Raw genomic sequence first — 27,607 nt, 5'->3', positions numbered from 1 at the left:
CTGACTCAAATGATGTCAATTAGCCTATCAGACGCTTCACAATGTCACGATCGGCCTCCTGGTGAATTCCATGAGAAGTTTCCTTCCTCTCTGGCATCTAAGTCAGGAAGGATGCCTGTATCCTTATAGTGGCTGGGTGTGTTGATTCACCATCCAAAGTCTAACTTCACCATGCTTAAAGGGATATTCAATGTCTGCTTTTTTTTTTACTCATCTACCAATAGGTGCCATTTGTGAGGCATTGGAAAACCTCCCTTGTTTTTGTGGTTGAATCTGTGTTTGACATGCACCTTACAGACAATTGTATGTGTGGGGTACAGAGATGAAGTAGTCTTTCAAAATCATGTTTAACACAATTATTGTACACAGAGTGAGTGTGACTTGTTAGGGGAAAACACAACAAAAGCTATTCACCAGCAAAAAGACACTGAAGGCTGGTCACCAGCACAAATACAACAAAGGCTGGTCACCAGCACAAACACAACGAAGGCTGGTCACCATTGAAAACAAAACGAAGGCTGGTCATCAGTGAAAAGACAATGAAGCATGTTCACCAATAAAAAACAACAAAGGCTGGTCACCAGTGAAAACAACCAAGGCTAGTCACCAACGCAAATACAATGAAGGCTGGTCACCAGTGAAAACACATTGAAGGCTGGTCACCAGTGAAACACACACAATGCTGGTCACCAGTACAAACACAACGAAGGCTGGTCACCAGCAAAAACACAACGAAGGCTGGTCACCAGCAAAAACACAACGAAGGCTGGTCAACAGCGAAAACACAATGAAGTCTGGTCACCATTGAAAACAATATGAAGCCTGGTCATCAGTGAAAACACAACGACGGCTGGTCCCCAATGAAAACACAATGAAGGCTGGTCACCATTGAAAACAATATGAAGCCTGGTCATCAGTGAAAACACAACGACGGCTGGTCCCCAATGAAAACACAATGAAGGCTGGTCAACAGTGAAAACACACACAATGCTGGTCACCCGCACAAACACAACAAATGCTGATCACCAGCGAAAACACAATGGAGGCTGGTCACCAGTGAAAACACACAATGCTGGTCATCAGCACAATCACAATGAAGGCTGGTCACCAGCGAAAACACAATGAAGGCTGGTCACCAGCGAAAACACAATGAAGGCTGGTCACCATCGAAAGCAAAAAGAAGGCTGGTCACCAGCGAAAACACAACAAAGGCTGGTCACCAGTGAAAACACAACGAAGGCCACACACACACACAAATCAAATCAAATGTTATTTGTCACATGCACCGAATACAACAGGTGTAGACTTAACTGTGGAATGTTGCTTATGAGCCCTTCCGGTACGATGACGAATAAAAAAAATGAATTGGTAACACAAGAGGAATAAAATTCACAAGAATGGAGTTATATACAGGAAGCACCAGTACCAGATCAATGTGGAGCTATATACAGGGAGTACCAGTACCAGATCAAGGTGGAGTTATATACAGGGAGTACCAGTACCAGATCAATGTGGAGTTATATACAGGTAGTACCAGTACCAGATCAATGTGGAGTTATATACAGGGAGTACCAGTACCAGATCAATGTGGAGCTATATACAGGTAGTACCAGTACCAGATCAATGTGGAGCTACATAAAGGGAGTACCAGTACCAGATCAATGTGGAGCTATATACAGGGAGTACCAGTAACAGATCAATGTGGAGCTATATACAGGGAGTACCAGTACCAGATCAAGGTGGAGTTATATACAGGGAGTACCAGATCAATGTGGAGTTATATACAGGGAGTACCAGTACCAGATCAATGTGGAGTTATATACAGGGAGTACCAGTACCAGATCAATGTGGAGCTATATACAGGGAGTATCAGTACCAGATCAATGTGGAGCTATATACAGGAAGTACTAGATCAATGTGGAGTTATTTATAGGGAGTACCAGTACCAGATCAATGTGCAGTTATATACAGGGAGTACCAGTACCAGATCAATGTAGAGATATATACAGGTAGTACCAGTACCAGATCAATGTGGAGCTACATAAAGGGAGTACCAATACCAGATCAATGTGGAGCTATATACAGGGAGTACCAGTACCAGATCAATGTGGAGTTATATACAGGGATTACCAGATCAATGTGGAGTTATATACAGGGAGTACCAGTACCAGATCAATGTGGAGTTATATACAGGGAGTACCAGTACCAGATCAATGTGGAGTTATATACAGGGAGTACCAGTACCAGATCAACGTGAAGCTATATACAGGGAGTGCCAGTACCAGATCAATGTGGAGCTATATACAGGGAGTACCAGATCAATGTGGAGTTATATACAGGGAGTATCAGTACCAGATCAATGTGGAGCTATATACAGGGAGTACCAGTACCAGATCAATGTGGAGTTATATACAGGGAGTACCAGTACCAGATCAATGTGGAGCTATATACAGGGAGTATCAGTACCAGATCAATATGGAGCTACATACAGGGAGTACCAGTACCAGATCAATGTGGAGCTATATACAGGGAGTACCAGTACCAGATCAATGTGGAGCTATATACAGGGAGTACCAGATCAATGTGGAGCTATATACAGGGAGTACCAGATCAATGTGGAGCTATATACAGGGAGTACCAGATCAATTTGGAGCAATATACAGGGAGTACCAGTACCAGATTAATGTGCAGAGGTATGAGGTATTTGAGGTAGATGCTGTATGTACATGAAGGCAGGGTAAAGTGACTAGGCATCAGGATAGATTATAATAAGAGTATAATAAAGAACAGGGTAGCAGCAGCATATGATGAGTGTAAAAGTGTGTGTGTTTGTGTTGTGTCGGTATACGTATGTAGTGTATGTGTGTGGGTTTTGTGTGAGATTGCCATTGTTTTGTGTGTGTGTGTGTGTGTGTGTGTGCGTGCGTGCGTGCGTGCGTGCGTGCGTGTGTAGTATATATCATCTTGTGAGTGTGCATACAATCAGTGCAAGATACCCACTGGGCACACGTCAATTGAACGTCTATTCCACATTGGTTCAATGTAATTTCATTGAAATGACATAGAAACAACATTGATTCAACCTGTATGTGCGTAGTGGGTAGGGTCAGTGCAGATAGACTGTGTAACCATTAATTAACTATTTAGCAGTCTTATGACTTGGTGGTAGAAGCTGTCTTGGAGCCTGTTGTTCCGAGAGCAGATGCTCCCGTACCTTTTGCCAGATGGTAGCAAAGTGAACAGTCTATCGCTTGGGTGGCTGGATTCTTTGGCAATTTTTCAGGCCTTCCTCTGTAACCGTATGATATGGATGTCCTGAATGGCAGTGAGCTTGGCCCCGGTGACGTACTGGGCTGTCCGCACCACCCTCTGTAGCAATCGAGGGTGATGCATTTCCTATACCAAGTGGTTAATCAAGATGCTCTCGATGGTGCAGTTGTAGAACTTTTTGAGGATCTGAGGGCCCATGCCAAATCTTTTCAGACTTCTGAGGGGGAAGAGACGTTGTAGTGCCCTCTACACGACTGTGTGGGTGTGTGTGGAATATGTTAAGTCCTAAGCTCCGTTGATATGGATGGGGGCGTGCTCATGTAGATTGTGTTTAAACAAACTTTCAAAAATGAAAATACGATTTTTCACTTCAAAGTAAAAAATGGCCTTGACCAAATTATAAAAAATTCGAATGAATTTTGTTGGAAGAAATTATTGTCCTTTACTGTGTAATGTATCTCACCTGTGGTGCCTTTCAGGTGCCTACGGGTGCCTACAGGGTAAAACATTGCCATTCAACCAGTTTTGAAAGAAAAAACTGAACATTCTGCTCAATTGCACTCTATTATAAAACGCAAGGGTGCCAATATATCAGACTGCAACTGTATTCTCAGGCTAAAAATACTTTCAATGGAGATTCAACATTGAGCGTGCCATTTAGTCCAAGAACACGCTTAATCTGGGCCGTGGAAATCAACACACACACACGCACCCACACACTTTGCTCAGGGATTTGGTTAATCTGAGAGAGCAGAGCTACAGCTAATGAGATGACAAGATGCTAATCCTTAGGGCTAATGCTAATGCTACAGCTCTAAGTCATACACACACAGCCACCTGCCCATCTTGGGCTCAGAGAGAGAGTTAGAGAGCGAGACAGAAGAAGAGAGGAAGTGATAGAATGAGTGTGAGAGGGGAAAGAAGGGAATGAAGGAGAGGTGTTCAAGAGGAGGAGCAGTATGAAGCAGGTAGACTCAGCTGTGGAGGAGAGGTGTACAAGAGGAGCAGTATGAAGCAGGTAGAGTCAGGTGTGGAAGAGAGGTGTACAAGAGGAGGAGCAGTGTGAAGCAGGTAGAGTCAGGTGTGGAAGAGAGGCGTACAAGAGGAGGAGCAGTATGAAGCAGGTAGAGTCAGGTGTGGAGGAGAGGTGTACAAGAGGAGGAGCAGTATGAAGCAGGTAGAGTCAGGTGTGGAAGAGAGGTGTACAAGAGGAGGAGCAGTATGAAGCAGGTAGAGTCAGGTGTGGAGGAGAGGTGTACAAGAGGAGGAGCAGTATGAAGCAGGTAGAGTCAGGTGTGGAGGAGAGGTGTACAAGAGGAGGAGCAGTATGAAGCAGGTAGAGTCACGTGTGGAGGAGAGGTGTACAAGAGGAGGAGCAGTATGAAGCAGGTAGAGTCAGGTGTGTAGGAGAGGTGTACAAGAGGAGGAGCAGTATGAAGCAGGTAGAGTCAGGTGTGTAGGAGAGGAGCAGTAGAGTACAACAGGACTCATAAAGGTAAGACCCTATAGTGTATCCCACGGTTGGGAAAGAGAGAGTGTTCGTGAGTACAGGGTTGATTTCCACAGCCCAGATTAACCATACTCCTGGACTAGATGGCACGCTCAATATTGACTCTTCATTGAAAGTATTTTAGTCCGGGAATACAGTTGCGGTCAAATATTTTGGCACCATTGTATTTTTCTAAGGCACTGCATCTCAGTGCTAAAGGCGTTACTACAGACCCTGGTTCAATTCTAGGCTGTACCACAACCAGCTGTGATTGGGAGTCCCATAGGCGGCGCACAATTGGCCCAGCGTCGTCCGGGTTAGAGTTTGGCCGGGGTAGGTGGTCATTGTAAATAAGGAATTTGTTCTTAACTGACTTGCCTAGTTAAATTGAGGAGAATGTTTCGTTTTTTCTTTCAAAACTGGTTGAATGGCAATGTTTGACCCTGTAGGCACCTGAAACGTACCACAGGTGAGATACATTACACAGTAAAGGACAATAAAGGACCAAATTTATTAGAATTTAAAAAAATTTAGTTTGAAACTAAAGGACCAAATTTATTTGAATTTTTTATAATTTAGTTTGAAAGTTTTTTACTTTGAAGTGAAAAATCTTAATTTCAATTTAAAATATATATTTTCTTGGTCCTGTGCAGTAGTAAATCAAACAAATAAATGTTTAAACACCCCAAAAATTTTAATGTCAATTTATTTTAAAAGAAATAGTGAACCAAGCAAGGGTGCCAATATATTTAACCTCATCTGTATGTTTAATCTGTGTGTGTGAAACTGGCCTAAAGCATTTGTAAGGTGAGGTCAGTTTATGCGAGAGAGACAGGAGACAGAGGGGATGTGTGGGTTTGACTGAGGACAAATTTGGATGTGTGTTGTGTGTGTGTTTTTCTCTCCAATAGCAGGCAGTTTGACTGGGTTTTCAAAAGCTTCTCAGCTATCTGGAAGGTTTAATACACCCACAAACACACTGCCTGGCACAGACACAGGACAAACACTCAGTTGGCATGGTCATGTGGCTTTGCATTTTTTCAACTCATCGCTAACTCAATTATAGGATCCAGAGAGCTAAACTTAGTTGAATTGTTTTCCATGAGCCTATTGTTGTTCTCCTCTTCAGCTGATCCATGCTGGTCTATGCTGGTCCATGCTGGTCTGTGCTTGTTGGATGCTGTTCAAGGTGGTCTGACTAGCATTGTTTAATGCTGGGCATACACTATACAACTTCTAAAATCTTAACTTAGACGTGCTCACATTTCCCCATTTCATTCCGTTTATCCTCAACCCCAGGACGTGGGTGCTCACGTTACACAATGATTTCCTAGTTGATCCTGCCCTGCGTTTCTTGGTTGTCGTATGAAAAAAAATGCAGATGCAAACAGTGAGCTGCTTTATTAGTGTGCATACATTATTATTGCAGAAAAAAATAGATAAAACTCAACTCTGGAGCTGTTAGTTGGATATGAGGGGTCTAGGTGGTAAAGCTGATCTGACCAGCATGGTCTAGCTGGCAGACCAGCCTTCGTGGTGTTTTTGCTGGTGACCAGCCTTCGTGGTGTTTTTGCTGGTGACCAGCCTTCACTGTGTTTTGGACACTGGAGACCAGCATAAGCTAAAGAAAAACCAGCATCAAGTCACAAACTGGCTAGCAAAGTGATGTATAATTACAATTGAAATCCTAGAGTGGATTTCCATAATCTGCATTTAGATTGGCTGCCACAGTTTGAAAGATGAATGAATGAGATTACCTAAACCATCTAAACTGGAACAACCATTTTAGTAACGGGTGTAATAAATCCAACTAACAGATTGGATTGGTTTAGAAAAATGTACGTAATTTATATTTTTGTGGCATAACATCCAAATCTTTGTTTCGCCGAACAACCACCTGATTGCTTTGGTATTGGTTTCGGGTCAAAGACAAAAATGCTACTCTGCACATGTGCTACGGGGTGTGGGACATCTATAATAATTTGTTTGCTCTAAATTATTTTGACCAGCAGGTGCTACTAGCGTACAAGGTGTTGATCAAAGTCTCGATTAATGAATCTATTTTCAACACAATTGGTTAGAAAGCCTTAATGGTTCAGGAAGCTTTGTTTCCCCATCACTAGTGAATGGGCAAGAAAATAATATTGAAGTGCCTCTGAACGGGGTAGTAGGTGCCAGGCACACCGGTTTGAGTGTGTCAAGAACTGCAACGCTGCTGGGTTTTTGATGCTCAACAGTTTCCTGTGTATCAAGAATGGTCCACCACTGTCAGGAGAATCTTTCAATCCCAATGATAATAACTAACAATCAATAAACTTAGACTAATCCCCAAGGTTTGCAAGACACTGGGTTAATAATAATTAGTCAAAGACTCGGCTTCTGCAAAAGGTTCATACAGTTTATTCACGAGAACGTTCTGAAGTCCATAATACAGACATTCATTTTATAGTTCATCGCTACTTACGCACATACAGCCACACAAACAGTAGATATCCTACGCACATACATACACACGAACAGTAGGTGAGTTGTATCCCTCCCCAGAGTTCTCACCACTGTGTATCACTACCCAGCGCTGTCCGTTCCATTCCCCCGAGATTAGAGAAACCTTGAGAAGTACTCCCTGTCCAATCATAAGTCTCCCAGAGTTCTAGCCAGGTTGAGTCAAACACAGTTTTAATTGTTCTCTGTATTTTCTTCGACACACACACACTTCTCTTCATCACAGGTCTCTACTGAACCTTATGGGACTTACGTTTAGTACTTTAATTATTCATTATACATGCTACATAAACTAATAATCACTAATAGTTAGGTTTCAGGGAAGAATTATTTAATCATTACATTTAAAACAGCCAACTTGACACAACCACAACCAAAAACACAGCGGCTGGTCACCAGCGAAAACACAACGAGGGCTGTTCGCTAGGGAAAAGACAATGAAGGGAGAGAGAGGAAGAAAGGAAGAGAGAGAACCAGAAGGGAGAGGAAGTGGCCACCTGTTAGGGCTAAATGATCTCTTAAATCTAATTCAATCCTACGTTTTACTAAATAATCTAATAATCTTGACCCTGTAATCTTATTACCGGAAGTTAATCTGTGTGTGTGTGTGTGTGAGACGAGAGAGTAAGAGAAGAGTCAGGGAGCATCTGACAGGAAGGGTTTATGAAAGGAGAGAAAGACAGGGGGTAGAGGGAAAGAAATTAAAGAAGAAAGGAGAGTAGAACAAACAACCAGGCCACTGCTGGAAGACGCATTGATTGATCCCTTCTTCCTATTTGTCAGTGTTATGGCGAGGCGCTGGCGTCCGTCATCGGACCACTTCCCCCCTGCCAGCTGCCATTTTGGATCAACAGGTGGATTCAGGACAAAGAGAAATGAAGGGGGGGAAGAAGAGGAAGAGGAGGAAGAACGCTCGCCCATCTACTCTCTCTCCAAGAGCTCCATGGACATAGTCATGGCAACCGGACACCAGCATCTGCGAGACCCGGCCTGGGCAAAACTGGAGCTGAGACGGAGCGCCAGCCACAACACACACTCCTCCCCAAACACACAAACACCAAAGCTCACACAGCTGCAGCAATACAGACAACACACACCCTCACACACATCTCAAAACACACACAGGCACAGATCTCCCCTTGGCAACGAGCGTGTGGAGAGTTGGAGTGTGTGTAGTGGCATTGTGTGTAGTGGTGGTAGCACGCCAGAGACGGTCATATGGAAGGGAGGGGCCTCCCGCCCCTCGATTATAGCTGAGAGCCCCTGCGTCCCATACTTCACTCGCTGCTCCAAACTGGCGTCAGAGTCTCAGTCTTCCTCACCCCTAGCTGTAACCTCACCCTTTACCTCACCTCTAAACACACCCACACACGCCCCAACACTACAATCACACCACCCCCTACAATACATACCATCACACCTAACTGTAGACACACCCCATCAGACACACACACCCTCACCTGTAACCTCATTTCTACCCTCACCCCTACCTGTAACCTCACCCCTACCTGTAACCTCACCACGATCCTCACTCCTACCTGTAATCTCACCTCTACCCTCACCCCTACCAGTAACCTCACCCCTACCCTCACCTGTAACCTCACCTCTACCCTCACCCCTACCAGTAACCTCACCCCTACCAGTAAACTCATTTCTACCCTCACCCCTACCTGTAACCTCACCTCTACCCTCACCCCTACCTGTAACCTCCCCCGTACCAGTAACCTCATTTCTACCCTCACCCCTACCTGTAACCTCATTTCTACCCTCTCCTCTACCTGTAACCTCGCCCCTACCTGTAACCTCACCACTACCCTCACCCCTACCTGTAACCTCACCTCTACCCTCACCCCTACCTGTAACCTCACCCCTACCAGTAACCTCATTTCTACCCTCACCCCTACCTGTAACCTCACCCCTACCTGTAACCTCACCCCTACCCTCACCCCTACCTGTAACCTCACCCCTACCCGTAACCTCACCCCTACCTGTAACCTCACCCATACCCTCACCCCTACCTGTAACCTCACTCCTAGCTGTAACCTCACCCCTACCAGTAACCTCACCCCTACCAGTAACCTCACCCCTACCCTCACCCCTACCTGTAACCTCACTCCTACCAGTAATCTCACCACTAACTGTAATCTCATTTCTACCCTCTCCTCTACCTGTAACCTCGCCCCTACCTGTAACCTCACCACTACCCTCACCCCTACCTGTAATCTCATTTATACCCTCACCCCTACCTGTAACCTCATCCCTACCAGTAATCTCATTTCTACCCTCATCCCTACCTGTAACTTCACCTCTAGTCTCACCCCTACCTGTAACCTCACCACTACCAGTAACCTCATTCCTACCCTCACCCCTACCTGTAAACTCACCCCTACCCTCACCCCTACCTGTAACCTCACTCCTACCTGTAACCTCATCCATACCCTCACCCCTACCTGTAACCTCACTCCTAGCTGTAACCTCACCCCTAGCTGTAACCTCACCCCTACCCTCACCCCTACCTGTAACCTCACTCCTACCAGTAACCTCACCCCTACCCTCACCCCTACCTGTAACCTCACTCCTACCAGTAACCTCACCACTAACTGTAATCTCATTTCTACCCTCTCCTCTACCTGTAACCTCGCCCCTACCTGTAACCTCACCACTACCCTCACCCCTACCTGTAACCTCACCTCTACCTGTAACCTCATTCCTACCCTCACCCCTACCTGTAAACTCACCCCTACCCTCACCCCTACCTGTAACCTCGCCCCTACCTGTAACCTCATTCCTACCCTCACCCCTACCTGTAAACTCACCCCTACCCTCACCCCTACCTGTAACCTCACTCCTACCTGTAACCTCATCCATACCCTCACCCCTACCTGTAACCTCACTCCTAGCTGTAACCTCACCCCTAGCTGTAACCTCACCCCTACCCTCACCCCTACCTGTAACCTCACTCCTACCAGTAACCTCACCCCTACCCTCACCCCTACCTGTAACCTCACTCCTACCAGTAACCTCACCACTAACTGTAATCTCATTTCTACCCTCTCCTCTACCTGTAACCTCGCCCCTACCTGTAACCTCACCACTACCCTCACCCCTACCTGTAACCTCACCCCTACCCGTAACCTCACCCCTACCTGTAACCTCACCCATACCCTCACCCCTACCTGTAACCTCACTCCTAGCTGTAACCTCACCCCTACCAGTAACCTCACCCCTACCAGTAACCTCACCCCTACCCTCACCCCTACCTGTAACCTCACTCCTACCAGTAATCTCACCACTAACTGTAATCTCATTTCTACCCTCTCCTCTACCTGTAACCTCGCCCCTACCTGTAACCTCACCACTACCCTCACCCCTACCTGTAATCTCATTTATACCCTCACCCCTACCTGTAACCTCATCCCTACCAGTAATCTCATTTCTACCCTCATCCCTACCTGTAACTTCACCTCTAGTCTCACCCCTACCTGTAACCTCACCACTACCAGTAACCTCATTCCTACCCTCACCCCTACCTGTAAACTCACCCCTACCCTCACCCCTACCTGTAACCTCACTCCTACCTGTAACCTCATCCATACCCTCACCCCTACCTGTAACCTCACTCCTAGCTGTAACCTCACCCCTAGCTGTAACCTCACCCCTACCCTCACCCCTACCTGTAACCTCACTCCTACCAGTAACCTCACCCCTACCCTCACCCCTACCTGTAACCTCACTCCTACCAGTAACCTCACCACTAACTGTAATCTCATTTCTACCCTCTCCTCTACCTGTAACCTCGCCCCTACCTGTAACCTCACCACTACCCTCACCCCTACCTGTAACCTCACCTCTACCTGTAACCTCATTCCTACCCTCACCCCTACCTGTAAACTCACCCCTACCCTCACCCCTACCTGTAACCTCACCCCTACCTGTAACCTCATTCCTACCCTCACCCCTACCTGTAAACTCACCCCTACCCTCACCCCTACCTGTAACCTCACTCCTACCTGTAACCTCATCCATACCCTCACCCCTACCTGTAACCTCACTCCTAGCTGTAACCTCACCCCTAGCTGTAACCTCACCCCTACCCTCACCCCTACCTGTAACCTCACTCCTACCAGTAACCTCACCCCTACCCTCACCCCTACCTGTAACCTCACTCCTACCAGTAACCTCACCACTAACTGTAATCTCATTTCTACCCTCTCCTCTACCTGTAACCTCGCCCCTACCTGTAACCTCACCACTACCCTCACCCCTACCTGTAACCTCACCTCTACCTGTAACCTCATTCCTACCCTCACCCCTACCTGTAAACTCACCCCTACCCTCACCCCTACCTGTAACCTCGCCCCTACCTGTAACCTCATTCCTACCCTCACCCCTACCTGTAAACTCACCCCTACCCTCACCCCTACCTGTAACCTCACTCCTACCTGTAACCTCATCCATACCCTCACCCCTACCTGTAACCTCACTCCTAGCTGTAACCTCACCCCTAGCTGTAACCTCACTCCTAGCCTCATCCCTGACACATAAAGGATGCCCACCAAATCCTTACATTGACGAGGCTCGTTCCCCCCACAAGCATCCCTCTTCCCCCTACCCCTTCCCCTCTCCTTCCTGTAGAGCTCAAGGTGAGGAAGGTCTAGTGGAGAGGGGCAGCAATGAGCTGGTCCCACCCCAGCCAGGGTGCACCAGTGTGGGGACATGCTATGGAGAGAAGCCCCCTATCCTGAGTGCAAAACCCAGTCCCAGTCCTAATAACAACACACATCCCCTGGGTGTTAGCCTGGGCAGCCCTGTACAGCAGCAAGATGGGGAGATGGACCCTTGGGTGTTTTTCCCGAGCCCACCATCTCACCTGGCGTTGTCATGGTTACAGACGCGCACCTGTCTGTCTGGCCGAGGTCAGAGGTCGGTGGCTTTAGTCTCCTCCCTCAGTGACTCGCGATTGGATGGCTGCCACCGCTGCTGCTATAACTCTGCCCACTCAGGGGTCATGAACTTGATGACGTCATCACCCCAGGGGTCAGGGTTCAAGGAGGAGGGGACGATGACATCACAGAGGGAGCTGGTTGAGGTAGGGGTGCAGGCTGGGTCACCTTTAGGGTCAAAGTTCAACTTTAGGTCAAAGTCCTTCCAGAGCTCCATAAAGGATCATGGGTCGGACAGTAATCTGGGGTCTCCCCCTCGGTCCCACACCTGCATTGGCTCCAACTCTTATCTAGGTTCACAGTCTATCTTGGGGTCCCCTCCAGGGTCAAGGTTGAACCTGAGGTCATCGCTTGGCTCCCACTCCAACCTAATGTCGCCTTCTTCCAGTATGTTCCGTCTGGATAGCCCTGGAGAGGAGAGTGAGGAGGAGGTGAAGTGGGAGGAGAGCAGCTCTCCCCTGCTGGGGGAGATGGGGAGGAGGAGGTCCTGTCTGAAGGTGGTGGTACAGGAGGAGGAGAGGAGGAGGAGTGGAGAGAGGGATCACAGAAAAAGGAGGAGTGGTATGAAACAGGTGCAGTGGGATGAAGATGGACTGACCTGGGATGTTTACGGAGCCTCCCTGGACTCAGAGGTGCTCAGCTCAGCCATACAGGTGTGTGTGTTAACCCTGCGTGGTTTCCGTCCCTACAGGTGTGTGTAGGTGTGTGTTAACCCTGCGTGGTTTCCGTCCCTACAGGTGTGTGTAGGTGTGTGTTAACCCTGCGTGGTTTCCGTCCCTACAGGTGTGTGTAGGTGTGTGTTAACCCTGCGTGGTTTCCGTCCCTACAGGTGTGTGTAGGTGTGTGTTAACCCTGCGTGGTTTCCGTCCCTACAGGTGTGTGTAGGTGTGTGTTAACCCTGCGTGGTTTCCGTCCCTACAGGTGTGTGTAGGTGTGTGTGTTCACCCTGCGTGGTTTCCGTCCCTACAGGTGTGTGTAGGTGTGTGTGTTCACCCTGCGTGGTTTCCGTCCCTACAGGTGTGTGTAGGTGTGTGTGTTCACCCTGCGTGGTTTCCGTCCCTACAGGTGTGTGTGTTAACCCTGCGTGGTTTCCGTCCCTACAGGTGTGTGTGTGTGTGTGTGTGTGTGTGTAGCTTGCCTATTCAGGTGATGGTTTCTATATGTTACATTTTGTCCTCTGATCTAATCTTATTGTGTCTTCCAGAAATACCTACAACTCCTGACCAGGACAGACAGCACAAACACAGAAACCACTTCCAAGATCAAACCCAAGTCAAGGGTTAAGATCAGGTCTAAGACCAAGACCCCTCCCATGGAAACCGCTACCACGTCAACCACTGTCACAAACAAAAGAAAGGCCACTTTCATGGCAACTTCCCCAATGGCAACCCCTGTCACACCCTTATCGATTAATACCATGGCGACTGCTGCTATAGAGACTGAGACTGACACTAAAGGAGAGGGAGACAGAGAGGGAGATAGAGATAGAAAGCGAGGAGTGGTAGAGAGAGAAGAAGATGTACAGAGAGAAGCAGAGGGAGAAATAAAGGGAGAGAGAGAAGGAGAGGTAAAGAGAGAAGCAGAGGGAGAAATAAAGGGAGAGAGAGAAGGAGAGGTAAAGAAAGGAGAGGAAAAGGGAGAAGGTACAGAGGAGGAGGGGACACCGGTGCTGTCTCGCAAGTCGTCATCCCATGAGAGTGGGCGGCGCAGAAAGAAGAGTGGAGTGATGAGGTCACTAAAGCGATGCGTTCGCTCCTCAAACCCCAATGACTAACACTTGAAGCACACCCAGAAGGTGGACATTCTCCCATTATAAGACTAACCGATGACTGTATAGGACTAACACAGGGGGTTGGTGGGGTTCAGTCTAAAAGGGAAGAGTCATCGTATAGCCCCAACACTGGACTCCATCTGTATTGCCCCAACACTGGACTCCATCTGTTTAAATCTAACACTGGAGGCCATCTGTATTGCCCTGACACTGGACTCCATCTGTATTGCCCTAACACTGGACTCCATCTGTATTGCCCTAACACTGGACTCCATCTGTTTAAATCTAACACTGGAGGCCATCTGTATTGCCCTAACACTGGACTCCATCTGTATTGCCCTAACACTGGACTCCATCTGTATTGCCCTAACACTGGACTCCATCTATATTGCCCTAACACTGGACTCCATCTGTATAAACCTAACACTGGACTCCATCTGTATAAACCTAACACTGGACTCCATCTGTATAGGTAAATAACTAACACTGGAGTCCATCTCTATAAACCTAACACTGGACTCCATCTGTATTGCCAACACTGGACTCCGTCTGTATTGCCCCAACACTGGATTCCATCTGTATGGCCCCAACACTGGATTCCATCTGTATGGCCCCAACACTGGATTCCATCTGTATGGCCCCAACACTGGATTCCATCTGTATGGCCCCAACACTGGATTCCATCTGTATGGCCCCAACACTGGATTCCATCTGTATGGCCCCAACACTGGACTCCATCTGTATTGCCCTAACACTGGACTCCATCTGTATTGCCCTAACACTGGACTCCATCTGTATAAACCTAACACTGGACTCCATCTGTATAAACCTAACACTGGACTCCATCTGTATAAACCTAACACTGGACTCCATCTGTATAGGCCTAACACTGGAGTCCATCTGGATTGCCCTAACACTGGACTCCATCTGTATAAACCTAACACTGGACTCCAAACCTAACACTGGAGTCCATATGTAAATACCTAACGCTGGACTCCATCTGTATAGGCCTAACACTGGAGTCCATCTGTATTGCCCCAACACTGGAGTCCATCTGTATTGCCCTAACACTGGACTCCATCTGTATAAACCTAACACTGGACTCCATCTGTATAAACCTAACACTGGACTCCATCTGTATAGGCCTAACACTGGAGTCCATCTGGATTGCCCTAACACTGGACTCCATCTGTATAAACCTAACACTGGACTCCAAACCTAACACTGGAGTCCATATGTAAATACCTAACGCTGGACTCCATCTGTATAGGCCTAACACTGGAGTCCATCTGTATTGCCCCAACACTGGAGTCCATCTGTATTGCCCCAACACTGGAGTCCATCTGTATTGCCCCAACACTGGAGTCCATCTGTATTGCCCCAACACTGGAGTCCATGTGTATTGCCCCAACACTGGACTCCATCTGTATTGCCCCAACACTGGAGTCCATGTGTATTGCCCCAACACTGGACTCCATCTGTATTGCCCCAACACTGGACTCCATCTGTATTGCCCCAACACTGGACTCCATCTGTATTGCCCCAACACTGGACTCCATCTGTATTGCCCCAACACTGGACTCCATCTGTATTGCCCCAACACTGGACTCCATCTGTATTGCCCCAACACTGGACTCCATCTGTATTGCCCCAACACTGGACTCCATCTGTATTGCCCCAACACTGGAGTCCATCTGTATTGCCCCAACACTGGAGTCCATGTGTATTGCCCCAACACTGGACTCCATCTGTATTGCCCCAATACTGGACTCCATCTGTATAAACCTAACACTGGACTCCATCTGTATAAACCTAACACTGGACTCCATCTGTATAAACCTAACACTGGACTCCATCTGTATAAACCTAACACTGGACTCCATCTGTATAAACCTAACACTGGACTCCATCTGTATAAACCTAACACTGGACTCCATCTGTATAAACCTAACACAGGACTCCATCTGTATAAACCTGGACTTCGTACTGATGTAGTGTAGTTTTTAGCTACTTAATATTTTTGTTGTTACCTCAAACAAAATGTATTTCTGTTGATATTCAAACGTATCTTCCAGTAGGTAAAACAAGTTTTGACTTTTTAATAGAAGAGATACTACTTGAGTTCAGGACTGCAATAGCATAAAGGTCCAGGATTCCTTGACGTCAATATGTGTTTTTATTTATCTGTTACTGCCTAACTGCAGGGTATTAAAATATGTGTGGGAATATGAATGTATGGATGCTATGGTTGATTGTAAAGAATCTCCAATGGAAGAAAAAAACAATGTAATGTATTAAATAATCCGGTTAAAACATAACTATTGTCACTTTAATATGTATTCTCTGCACTAAACATATACAGTACACTCCCTCACCCTCTCAAAATAAACACACAGGCACTCACAGAGTGTGTAAACTTGGTGAACCATGGTGGTGTGAGTGAGTCTATACTATATATGTTCAGTTCATTCAGGCTCTGTGTAGTGCCACTGTTCAGATGAGCAGGCACATTCCCTGTCTTTCACCATAGTAAAGGCCTGAAACCTCACCCTCGCTAGCTGCTTCTACTGTTGTCATATCTCACTGTTCACGAACAAACACGCTAGTTGTATGTATCATGTAGAGTAACAAAGCTCTTACTCTCTCTTTTTACATCATGCTCCGTGTGGGATGAAAGTGGTACAGTCTTGGGCCTAGTTGCAGGCCATACTTATATAGGATGACTTCATCCATCCACAGCCCTCAGGACGTTTGGATGAATTTAATGTAATGTAATTCCAATAAAGTGGTTTTGTATTTTATTGGATAGGTTACAGAGGTTAACTGGTGACAATTTATAGTTAAGTAAATGTTTAGATAAGTAAAAGTAAGCCTTATGAGGGAGATTATTTAAGCAATAAGGCCCGGGGAGGTGTAGTACATGGCCAATATACCACGGCTAAAGGGTGTTCTTAGGCACGATGCAACGCAGAGTTATAAACTGATTACCAACGTAATTAAAGCAGTAAAAATAAGTGTTTTGTCATACCCATGGTATACGGTCTGATATACCATGGCTCAAACCACCCAGTTTAAAATTAATGGGGTGTAATAGCTTGTAGGCATGAATGGGTAGAGTGATGATTTGATCAATTGTGTGTGTGTTTATGGGGGTAGGGTTTGGGGAAGTACCGGTAAGGTCATCTCGAGGTCACCGGGTCACGTGACACAGGATCAGGAGGTGGGCTGATGGGGGGGTGATGTGCGTCATGGGGTGAGTGGCGAGTACAGCTGTGTTTGACCTACATGTTTGTCCTATGTCTGCAGCCAAGGGAGCGTGTTGTGCCTGTGTGTATGTATTCATGCATGCGCATGTATGAATGTGTGTGTGTGTGTGTAAATGTGTGTGTGTTGAAAGTGCTGATGGGCCTCCCAGAAGCCCCTGGCTGCAGGAGAACAATCCAACGCTGGGGCTTTGTGGTCCTTTTTGTCCTTGGGGGAAGGGGGGGGGGGGGGGGGGTGCGCATATTAGTTTGTTTATGAATGTGTGTGTATGTGTATATGACTGAGTTTGTCCAGCACTGTATAAATAGTGAGCTGTGGGCACGAGGCAGTGATTCTGCTGAAGATGGTTGATGTTCCAGGACCTCCGCTCATATCTCTGCTGCTGCTGTTGAGTGTGTCGGCTCTGCCTGCCGCCGCATACACCCTGACCCCTGGCAGACTGCCCCAGGGCCAGCACAAAGTCCTGCAACTAGGTGAGCCAGAAACACACAGTCATCTTAACAGCGACTACACCTCTCTCTCATTTATTCAGTGTAATCTCAACCCTTTCTACTTGGGCCAATAACTAAAACGAAGTCAAACATAAAGAAATATCATTCTAATTGTTCTGACCTGTGATAGTCACAAAGGCTGTTTACACAAACAGCCCAATTATGGGCAAAAGAGCGTATCTGATTGGTCAATAGACCAATTAGTGGAATAGTATCAGAATTGGGGTGCCTGTGTAAATGCAGCCATAGTTTCTGATATTCTTAAACCGGCCCACAGACTTTGACATGGCTGATCTAGGATCAGTATTAGTCTGACTGTACTGACAGTTCATGTGTATTTTATCTCCTATAGACTGGCCTAAGGACTGTGGCATGGCACACTACAAACCCAACATGGCTGAACGGATCGTCTCTGGCAACGAGGCCAGACCTCACTCCTGGCCATGGCAGGTCTCCCTACAGGTAATCAATCAACAAATCAACCAATAAACATACCTGCCAACTTAGTCTCTAAGTAAAAATGTTATGCCCTAAGTGAAAATTTTCCTTAAAAGTAACTGTCCATAATTTAACTTGTTTCCCAAATAATGTTATTGACTAGTCCTATACTCGTATATGGCCAAAGCAGAAATTTGAGAGAAAAAAACACACCTCAAACTTCCATCTCAAACAGACGTTTCAAAAATGCTAGCTATTTCCTCTTAGAAACCGGGTAGTTTGGCTCCTGGATGCTGATTGGCTTAAAGCTGTGGGTTCCCCCACACAACGCAACATGGAGTGCCTGGATACAGCCCTTAGCCGTGATATATTGGCCATATACCACAAACCCCCGAGGTGTCTTATTACTATTATAAACTTTTTACCAACCCAATTAGAGCAGCAAAAATAAATGTTTTGTATCCAGGCACTCCCCATTGCGTCGTGACTAAGAACACACCCACTTGGGTCTTATTGCTTAAGTATACCACGGGTATAACGCAAAACGACTTGTTTACTGTTATATTTATGCTGGTAACTGGTTTATAAAAGCAATAAGGAAGCACACCTCCTCGGGCCTTATTGCTTAAATAGAACACAATGTCATGTTGGCTCATTGGCTGAGCTGACCAATCAGCGGTCTACTCGCATGAATATTTTTAAAGACTGGTATACGCCCACACCATTCTGTTGTCGGGGTACGCCCACACCATTCTGTTGTCGGGGTACGCCCACACCATTCTGTTGTCGGGGTACGCCCACACCATTCCAACACAGAAAGGCTGCTTTTTTTAAATACTTAATTGCCATTTTTTGGAAGGAACATTATTTCACTCATATTGTAATTAAATGCAGGTCATATTTCATAGAAATCTGGAAACACTGAACAGTTACTTGAAGAGGAAGGTCTTGCTTGTGGGTTAATGGTACCTGTGTGTCTCAGGTTCGTCCCAGAGGCAGTAAGCACTACATCCACGTCTGTGGCGGAACACTCATCCACAAGAACTGGGTCCTCACCGCTGCCCACTGCTTCCAGAAGTAAGACCAGTTAGACAGTACAGACACACACTGACTCCCTAAGTAAGATTTGCCATTTCAATAATGTTGTGTGCTACCACTCATGAACCTGAGCTAGAAATAACCCCTAGGAGTGCTCTAGTCTCTAACCCCTACACTGAAACTCAGTTAAGACTAGAGTCAATACACCTTGAGAAAACATCAACGACTAGTAGACTACTAGATTACCTGTGTGGATTGTGACAGTTTCAGTCTGAACCCTGTGTGAACTCAGTTACCCACCATGCTGTGTGTCTCAGGGGTAAAGCCGAGGATGCTGGGAGTTGGAGGATCGTCCTGGGGAAGCATCGGCTGAAACGTTCTGAGACGCCCGAGAGGACTATCCCGGTGAAGAGGATCTACCGTCACGAGCACTTCCGTTACCCCACACACAGCGAGCTAGACTATGACATCGCCCTGGTCAAGGCTGCCACCGACATCGTGCCCAACATCCATATACGCTACGCATGCCTGCCGCGCAAACAGATCAACCTGAAGCCTGGACAATACTGCTGGGTGACGGGCTGGGGAGACACTCGGGGTAAGGTGGGATGAGAGGGGGAGGCACAAGGGTTGAGGTGGGAGGCTGGAGGGAGACTATAACCACTTATGTGAGAACTAAGATTGAGGACAAGATAGCATCGACCAGGGTTGTGTTCAGTAGTAACAAGAATGTTACTCAAAGGTAATCCTGTGGTGTTTCCCTGTCTGTATCAGGTGGGAAGGAGAACGTGTCTCTGGCTGAGGCTCTGAACCAGGCCCGTCTGCCCATCATCGACTTCAAGACCTGCCGCCAGAAGAAGTTCTGGGGAGACCGCGTCAGGGACTCCATGATCTGTGCCGGCTTCAGAGATACAGAAGGACCACCTGCTGCCTGCCAGGTAGAAAGGGACGGAGGAGAGAGCAAGAGGGAGATGGGGACAGAGAGGGAGGGTAGGAGGAGGGAGCAAGGGAGAGAGGGAGGGAAGGGTGGGACAAAGGCAGGAATGGGAAAGAAAGACAGAGCCCAAAAGGGAGGAAGAAATACATACTTGTACTTTGTATTAACATCGGAATGTGATCTAACAATGTCTCTACCCCCTCTCCTCTCAGGGTGACTCAGGGGGTCCTCTGCTGTGCCAGCTGGGGCGTGACAGATGGGAGGTGCACGGTGTGGTGAGCTTCGGCCCCATTGGCTGCACCGTGGAGAACAAGCCCAGCGTGTTCACCCGCACTGCCAACTACATCCCCTGGATCGAGGCTACCCGCATCAGAGACTTCTTCCTGCACTAGACCACACACACACACAGAACCTTACAACCCCTCTGCATCCATCAAACTATAGCAGTGTTTTTTGGGGAGAGATACCATATTGCAGTTTGTTTCGTAATTACACTCATGTCAATGATTCAGCGTTGTTCCATGTCCATAACCTATCAATTTTGTCTTGAGCATTCTGTTCTGCTAAATGTAACATTCAGAATCATGTTATCCCATTTTAAATGGTGCATATTTGCAATTTGTATGGCACTTATGACACCTTGACCTCCACCCTGTCCACAACAACTGCTCCACTTCCTGGTTGCACTCTTTCCTGACTACATTTCCCACCATGCACCCAATAAAGTTAGCAAGAAAAAGCAGAACATTGTGAAGCTCTTCTTTCTGATGTAGAACACTATGGTTATTAGTTTAGCTTACTGACCGATAGCGTAGCTGAGTTTGTGGCAGGTGAATTCAAACCCAGTCAGTCACAATGGCAAATCCCCCCCCCCCCTACAGGCTTTCACCATGTAAACAGCATGAGCACAACTGATAAAGACCCAGTGCAACACATTCGTATTTCCAATGTTTGTTGTATTGTTCTTACAGTGGGATTAACAGGCAAGGCGACACAGATACACACTTCCAGTACTGTTTGGAGGTAACTTTTTTAAACAGGCCAGCATCAAGCCCAACTAACAGGAAAATAGTACTCACTATGAATAGCTGCATTAGAACAGTACTGCTTGTAAGGCCTTGGTAGGGTGTGCGTTGGGAAAGTTTCTCATGGCTCTTCAGTTTGAAGAGAAGAGTCTTGTGGTTCGTATCTGAAGAACTACAACCAACATCAAGAGACAGGACTACAATCATGGTTTCCAGCAGATTTCTGATCAGGTCTAAGACCAGTGTGGCAGAGGTGGTTCAATGAACCATGCTTAGATGATGAATAACCTTGCCTGAGAAGACTTGCTTTAGCTCTCTGTACTAACCACTCGGCTTTACAAGAGGGAGCTAATAGTCTTTACATCTTAAAGGGCAATTCCACCACTTTTCAACCTCCTATCCATCATCAAAACAATGTCTACATATGTGAACAGTGTTTCTAGGATCTGTGGTTTAAAAGAATGTCCTAAAAAAACTGACATCACAGGGTAAGATTAAAACCTACAAGTTTCTAGCCCAAGGCATGGTATGTTCCTGCTCCCCACGTCACTGCAAATCTCAGTTTAAAAATCACTTTTGATGTTATCAGGTAGAACTTTTTAAACTTCACATTGCTTTTCTACAAAACGTAGAAATGCACCGTTTTCACCAAATGTTGACACGTATTGCGTTGGAGAAAATGAAAATTAGGTTGAAAAGTGGAGGAGTTTCCCTTTAAATACCTAGTCGGTAACACCAGCAGAGGTCTTCAAATATATCCATCATTCCTTCACCCCTCCTCGAAGTAATCACTGATCTGACATTTTATTTTTTACATTTAACCTTTATTTAACTAGGTAAGTCCGTTAAGAACAAATTCTTATTTACAATGACGGCCCACCCCGGGCCAAACCTGGACGACACTGGGCCAATTGTGCGCCGCCCTATGGAACTCCCAATCACGGCCGGATGTGATACAGCCTGGATTCGAACCAGGGACTGAGATGCAGTGCCTTAAACGCTGCACCACTCAGGACAGCATGACTGGATAGGGGTAAACAGATCTCCACCGCATTGTTTCCATCACTCCAGTCATGTTAGATCAGTGACTACTTCACAGGGAGGGAGGAGGCATGTAAAAACTATTACAACAGGGCCCCAGTCTCCCTCTGCTTAGTGTATTTTTTTTCTCTCTCTCTCTCTCTCTCTCTCTCTCTCTCTCTCTCTCTCTCTCTCTCTCTCTCTCTCTCTCTCTCTCTCTCTCTCTCTCTCTCTCTCTCTCTCTCTCTCTCTCTCTCTCTCTCTCTCTCTCTCTCTCTCTCTCTCTCTCTCTCTCTCTCTCTCTCTCTCTCTCTCTCTCTCTCTCTCTCTCTCTCACTCTCTCACTCTCTCACTCTCTCTCTCTCTCTCTCTCTCTCTCTCTCTCTCTCACTCTCTCTCTCACTCTCTCTCTCACTCTCTCTCTCACTCTCTCACTCTCTCTCTCACTCTCTCTCTCACTCTCTCTCTCACTCTCTCTCTCACTCTCTCTCTCACTCTCTCTCTCTCTCTCTCTCTCTCACTCTCTCTCTCACTCTCTCACTCTCTCTCTCACTCACTCTCTCTCACTCTCTCTCACTCTCTCTCACTCTCTCTCACTCTCTCTCTCTCTCTCTCACTCTCTCTCACTCTCTCTCACTCTCAGACGCAGCATTCAATAATATAACAAAAGATATATTTCTAAAAACAGTTCCCATTACAATAACACATGAACGCCTTGGAAATAGCTTTTCAGATAGATCTATGGGGGTGAGAGGGGAGGTACCCCAAAGGGACTGGGCTCTGTCACCGGGTGGGCGGGGCAGCAGGAACAGTTGTGTGTAGACAGAGGGGTGTTTCTCAGAGGTCATTTTGTCCATGGTTTAACGACATCTCAGTCCTTCCTCCAATATCCCAGAAACCCTTAAAAAAAAAAAAATCAGGAGGTGAACAGGGGGAGAGGCTGTTGATATTTGTGGGAGGGGTTTGACTACTGGCACCCTATTCCCTGAGGATCTGGAGGGAGGGAAGAGGGTGCCATTTTGGATGAAACCAAATAGACAGGGACGTGTTCAGTAGAGACTTGAAGAGGAGCCGCCTCTGATATGGTCCCAGTTGCTGTAGAGAGCATAGGCACCGGACAAGGCTAACCCCGCCAGACCACCACGCGCCACTCCCTTCAGCCCTCCTGAAACACAACACACACAATAAGATGAGTGAGACAGACCATGGTGTTTACACGGCTCTATATCAGCACACAAGACGCACAAACGTAGACTAATCACAGACAGGGCGCGCACACACACACACCCCTACCTGTGGATTTGAAGAGCATGCCTGTGAGAGTCCCAGCAGCCACAGTGTTGATATCATCCTCTGCTCCTCTAGCCTTCTCTATGGCAACGCCAAATACACTGTACAACAATGCTGTACACACACACACACCATGGTTAATACAACAATACTAAGGACAGAAGACCCAGACACCTGGTTAGCATGTTGATGAAGAAGAGATGAGGAGAGGAAGATGTGAGTGCTCACCAACAGAGCCCAGTGTGTTGGCCCACGATGCACCTTGTCTGGTCACCATGTTGAGAATCCTGAGGTCAAGGTCAGAGGTCAGATAAGTGAGCCAATCAGAGAGCAGTATATAGAGCACCATCCAATATAGCATTTCTATTAGCATGACTAAGACCCGCCTCCAACGTGATTAACACTAAAGCCACATTCTACTGGACGAACATAGTGGTGCTTACTGGACGTTACGAGGTTTAGTCCAGCCCATTTCTCTTGTATCCTTCAACCCCATCCTCAGACCATTCACTGTCCCAAACGCAGCTCCTAGAGACAGAGAGAATCAGATACAAGCAGAACCAGCAGACAACATAACTTCATCTGGCAGAGGGGGAGTGAAAGGGACAGAGAGAAGAGATGAGAGAGGGAGAGACAGAGAAACCCGAGGGAGGAAGGGAGAGAGGGAGTATGCGTCTCACCTGTGATGCAGCAGCCCCCAATGGTGAAGAAGGCCAGTTCAAACCTCCCTCTGGTTTTGCTGGCCCCTGTGGGCAGAATGAACTCATCCGTGTCCTGGAACACACATGGGTTAACATCTGTGATCTTAGTCGACATGTTATTGGGAATGTCACAAATCTATTCTACATTTATTGATTGAGGTCAAATGTATACTACTAGTTAACTAGAATATCTTACCTGTACGAGGTAGCGGGGGTCGACATTGAGATAAGGTGACAGGGGGCTCATTCCAGTCACTGTGTAGAAAATTAGACAATTCAACAGTTGTCATGTTCAACATAAACCTTTAACCACCTCTGTGATGTCAACGTGTCTAGCTAACGCTAGTTAGCATGCTAGCTAGGTACATACATAAATTAGCAGGGGCACTTACATGGGACACCGGCGAGTTCTGTGTTGGAGTATTCGCTGCCTCCAAAGAGACTCCCGAAGCCACCTTTCCCTCCCGATCCGGGGGCATTGTTGTCCATGTCTGGGGAAGATCTGGAGACACACCCGGCAAATGCTTCGGACTGGAGATGCTGTTTGGGTGAGTTAGCTAGCTAGCCTAGCAGACCAAACGGTATGATGCAAGCCGAGGGACCGACAGTTCTCGTTGGAAAAGCTATATAGCGATGTTTCCTGGTATCTACAACGGAGTAATATGTTGACGTTTCAATAGGTTTGTACACTGTCTTACTGTAAGTTGTCAGGTATTGAACTGATCAGCTTTTTGTAATGGATGGTTGGGTTCGCCTTTTCATCATGCTTCTCTGACCTCCACGCTCTGCCGTAAAGCGACCACACGGGTGATTACGTAAAAAAAAAAGGTAAACACAGCATTGAGGTCAATAACTAAACGTAAAAGGGGTGAAATAAAGCAATGATTGCATTTGATACGGGGGTATAAACATATCGAAATACATTTGAGATGACTGAAATGACAAAAGCCATACATTCAGATGTAAATGAAGCGTGAAGGGTCCGATCATTTTGCGACAGTTCATGACATCACAGGGTCAGTTAAGGTACTAATATATTGCGCTAGATGGAAGCAAAGTAACATTAAATCGCTCAACGCCAGTTTGTCTGTAACCGAAAGACCAGACCCCAAAGATTATAATAACTAACTCCTTTCATCTTCCCTTTAATTCCCATTTCATCTGTGACCAGACTATGGAGACCACCAATACTCTCTTTGATTAGACTTTAGTGTGTGTTAGGTCTTTGTTCACTCTAAATCTATTTTGTTTTGCATAGACACACCCACACACACAAATGTTTTGGCTTGCGCCCTCCTTAGTGTGTCCACAGTCCAGCCATCTGTTGCGGGTCAGAGGGATACTGAATACATTTATTGTGATTTAAAAAAAACACCCACAAATAACAAAAAACATCTTATTTAGATGCAGCCACAGTAGCTGCCTTGTGTTATTGTGTATTCAGCCCAGTCCAAGTGGAGCGATGAAGATTGCCATTGTTGCTGTGTGTGTGTGTGTGTGTGTGTGTGTGTGTGTGTGTTTTCGAGCTGCCTGGCACAGTCTGTGAGTAACTGTTGTCTCCGTATGGGAGATATGTGAACCCGCTGGCCTCATACAATACCCTATTCAGTCTCATGCGCACGCATACACACACACACACACACACACGCGGACTGACCAAGAGGCTAGCTCATCCTCAGCCAATCACCAGGAGGGAGGAGGGCGCACAGCCCAAAAAATAGTGTATGTGAGAAAAATAGCTGTGATGTCATCTTTAATCTTCTTCTTCTCTCTCCCACATGCACACTTGTTACTAGATCTCTCTCTCTCTCTCTCTCTCTCTCTCTCTCTCTCTCTCGATCTTTGCTATCTCCACCCTCTCTTTTTTTCTCTCAGCTGAACTAAAGCTGAACTAAACCAGTACAGAAAGGGGCCTCAACAGGAGCCTTGTGTTTGTGCTTGCTGTCACAGAGACAAGAAGAGAACATTGTGGCTCTTTAAACAGGCTCAGTGCAGGGTGTTTTACAATTTTATTTGATATAGCCTTTATATATCCAGGTTAGTCTCATTGAGATCAAATGTATTTTTCAAGTGAGACCTGGTCCAAACAAGACAGGGGGAACCATGTTTCAGACAAATATCAGGCATAGACACACCATAAACAACATTTATACGTTACAATTACAGAAACATTCAAACGTCGTAAATAAAAATCAACCATATGTACCACCGCATGAAGTCCTAATGACAATCACATTCCTCAGTAACATGTGAGTTAAGCAAACTTTTAAACTCCTCCAAGGAAACAAGATTCTGGTGTTTCAGCTATGGTCTGGTAGTAGGTGCCAGGCACATTGTTTTGTGTCAAGAACTGCAACACTGCTACGCTGCTGGATTTTTTACGCTCAACAGTTTCCTGTGTGTAGTGTCACCCACCCAAAGGACATCTAGCCAACTTGACAACTGTGGGAAGATTTGGGAAGATGGGCCAGTATCCCTGTGGAACGCTTTCCACACCTTGTAGATTCCATGCCCTGATGAATTGAGGCTGTTCTGAGAGCAAAAGTGTGGGGGTGAGGGGGTGCAACCCAATGTTAGGAAAGTGTTCTTAATGTTTGTATATTCAGTGTAGATCATAGTATACCAATATTTAAGCCTACGTGGAGTCAAAGAAGACCAGCCAACAGCACTATGGAGATTACAGTGATGTGCGAGACGCTTTTGGTTGGTGGCAATCTTAAAGGCTGCATGCTACACAGAATCAAATGTCTTCAGGGTAGAACTTGAGGTTTGCATGTAAATTACATCACTGTAGTCCAACACAGACAGGAATGTACGCCGTATCAGCGCTTTTCTGTCTCCAAAGAAAAACAAGCCTTATGAAGGTAATAAAAACCTATTCTCAACATGAGCTTCTTTTTATTTTTTTACTTTTACAATTTTTTCTCCTCAATTTCGTGATATCCAATTGGTAGTTACAGTCTTGTTTCATCGCTGCAACTCCCCTATGGACTCGGGAAAGGCGAAGGTCGAGAACCATGCGTCCTCTGAAACACGACACTGCCAAGCTGCACTGCTTCTTGACACTGCTCGCTTAAACTGGAAGCCAGCCGCACCAATGTGTGGGATGAAACACCGTCCAACTGACGACCCAGGTCAGCTTACAGGCGCCTGGTCCTCCACAAGGAGTTGCTAGAGCGTGATGGGAGGAAATCCTGGTCTGCCAAACACTCCCCTAACCCGAACGATGCTAGGCCAATTGTGTGCCGCCTCATGGGTCTCGGCAGGCTGTTACACAGCCTGGGATCGAACCTGCGTCTGTAGTGAAGCCTTAGACCGCCGCGCCACTCGGGAGGCCCAACTTGAGCTTCTTTACCAGCTTCTCAACATGATTAGTGAAGCTCAGCTTCTCATTCACTCAAACTCCCAGATATTTGTACGTTTTGACT

The 27,607-nt window shown here is 46.5% G+C and overlaps 2 protein-coding genes across 2 annotated transcripts; one reads left to right on the top strand and one right to left on the bottom strand.

The window, feature by feature from the left end:
* The first annotated feature begins 17,582 nt into the window (after positions 1 to 17,582).
* Positions 17,583 to 20,885, top strand: LOC115156688 (chymotrypsin-like elastase family member 2A). Its single transcript, XM_029704243.1, has 6 exons — positions 17,583 to 17,712; positions 18,083 to 18,192; positions 19,151 to 19,245; positions 19,524 to 19,804; positions 19,981 to 20,144; positions 20,356 to 20,885. The coding sequence occupies exons 1-6, from the start codon at positions 17,583 to 17,585 to the stop codon at positions 20,533 to 20,535; spliced, it is 960 nt and encodes a 319-aa protein (XP_029560103.1). The 3' UTR covers positions 20,536 to 20,885.
* Positions 20,886 to 22,820: 1,935 nt separating this feature from the next.
* LOC115156682 (mitochondrial import inner membrane translocase subunit Tim23) lies at positions 22,821 to 24,989 on the bottom strand. The gene is made up of 7 exons (XM_029704229.1): positions 24,572 to 24,989; positions 24,376 to 24,434; positions 24,159 to 24,252; positions 23,922 to 24,006; positions 23,707 to 23,765; positions 23,482 to 23,592; positions 22,821 to 23,353 (listed from the first exon to the last, which is right to left on the bottom strand). Exons 1-7 carry the CDS (start codon positions 24,666 to 24,668, stop codon positions 23,238 to 23,240), a joined length of 621 nt encoding a protein of 206 aa, XP_029560089.1. The 5' UTR covers positions 24,669 to 24,989; the 3' UTR covers positions 22,821 to 23,237.
* Positions 24,990 to 27,607: the final 2,618 nt, after the last annotated feature.

Source organism: Salmo trutta, chromosome 2, assembly GCF_901001165.1.
Source record: "Salmo trutta chromosome 2, fSalTru1.1, whole genome shotgun sequence".
Lineage (NCBI taxonomy): Eukaryota > Metazoa > Chordata > Actinopteri > Salmoniformes > Salmonidae > Salmo > Salmo trutta.
Note: the sequence above shows the minus strand (reverse complement) of the source record. Positions and strands in the feature narration are given on the sequence as shown.

Bases quoted from the DNA above. Each gene is read 5' to 3' on its own strand.
- LOC115156688 (XM_029704243.1), top strand. From the start codon at position 17,583: ATGGTTGATGTTCCAGGACCTCCGCTCATATCTCTGCTGCTGCTGTTG. The intron at 18,193-19,150 runs GTAATCAATCAA...TGTGTGTCTCAG, and splicing joins CATGGCAGGTCTCCCTACAG to GTTCGTCCCAGAGGCAGTAA. The intron at 19,805-19,980 runs GTAAGGTGGGAT...TGTCTGTATCAG, and splicing joins GGGCTGGGGAGACACTCGGG to GTGGGAAGGAGAACGTGTCT.
- LOC115156682 (XM_029704229.1), bottom strand. From the start codon at position 24,668: ATGGACAACAATGCCCCCGGATCGGGAGGGAAAGGTGGCTTCGGGAGT. The intron at 24,007-24,158 runs GTGAGACGCATA...CTCTGTCTCTAG, and splicing joins TGGGGGCTGCTGCATCACAG to GAGCTGCGTTTGGGACAGTG. The intron at 23,354-23,481 runs GTAGGGGTGTGT...GTTGTGTTTCAG, and splicing joins CATGCTCTTCAAATCCACAG to GAGGGCTGAAGGGAGTGGCG.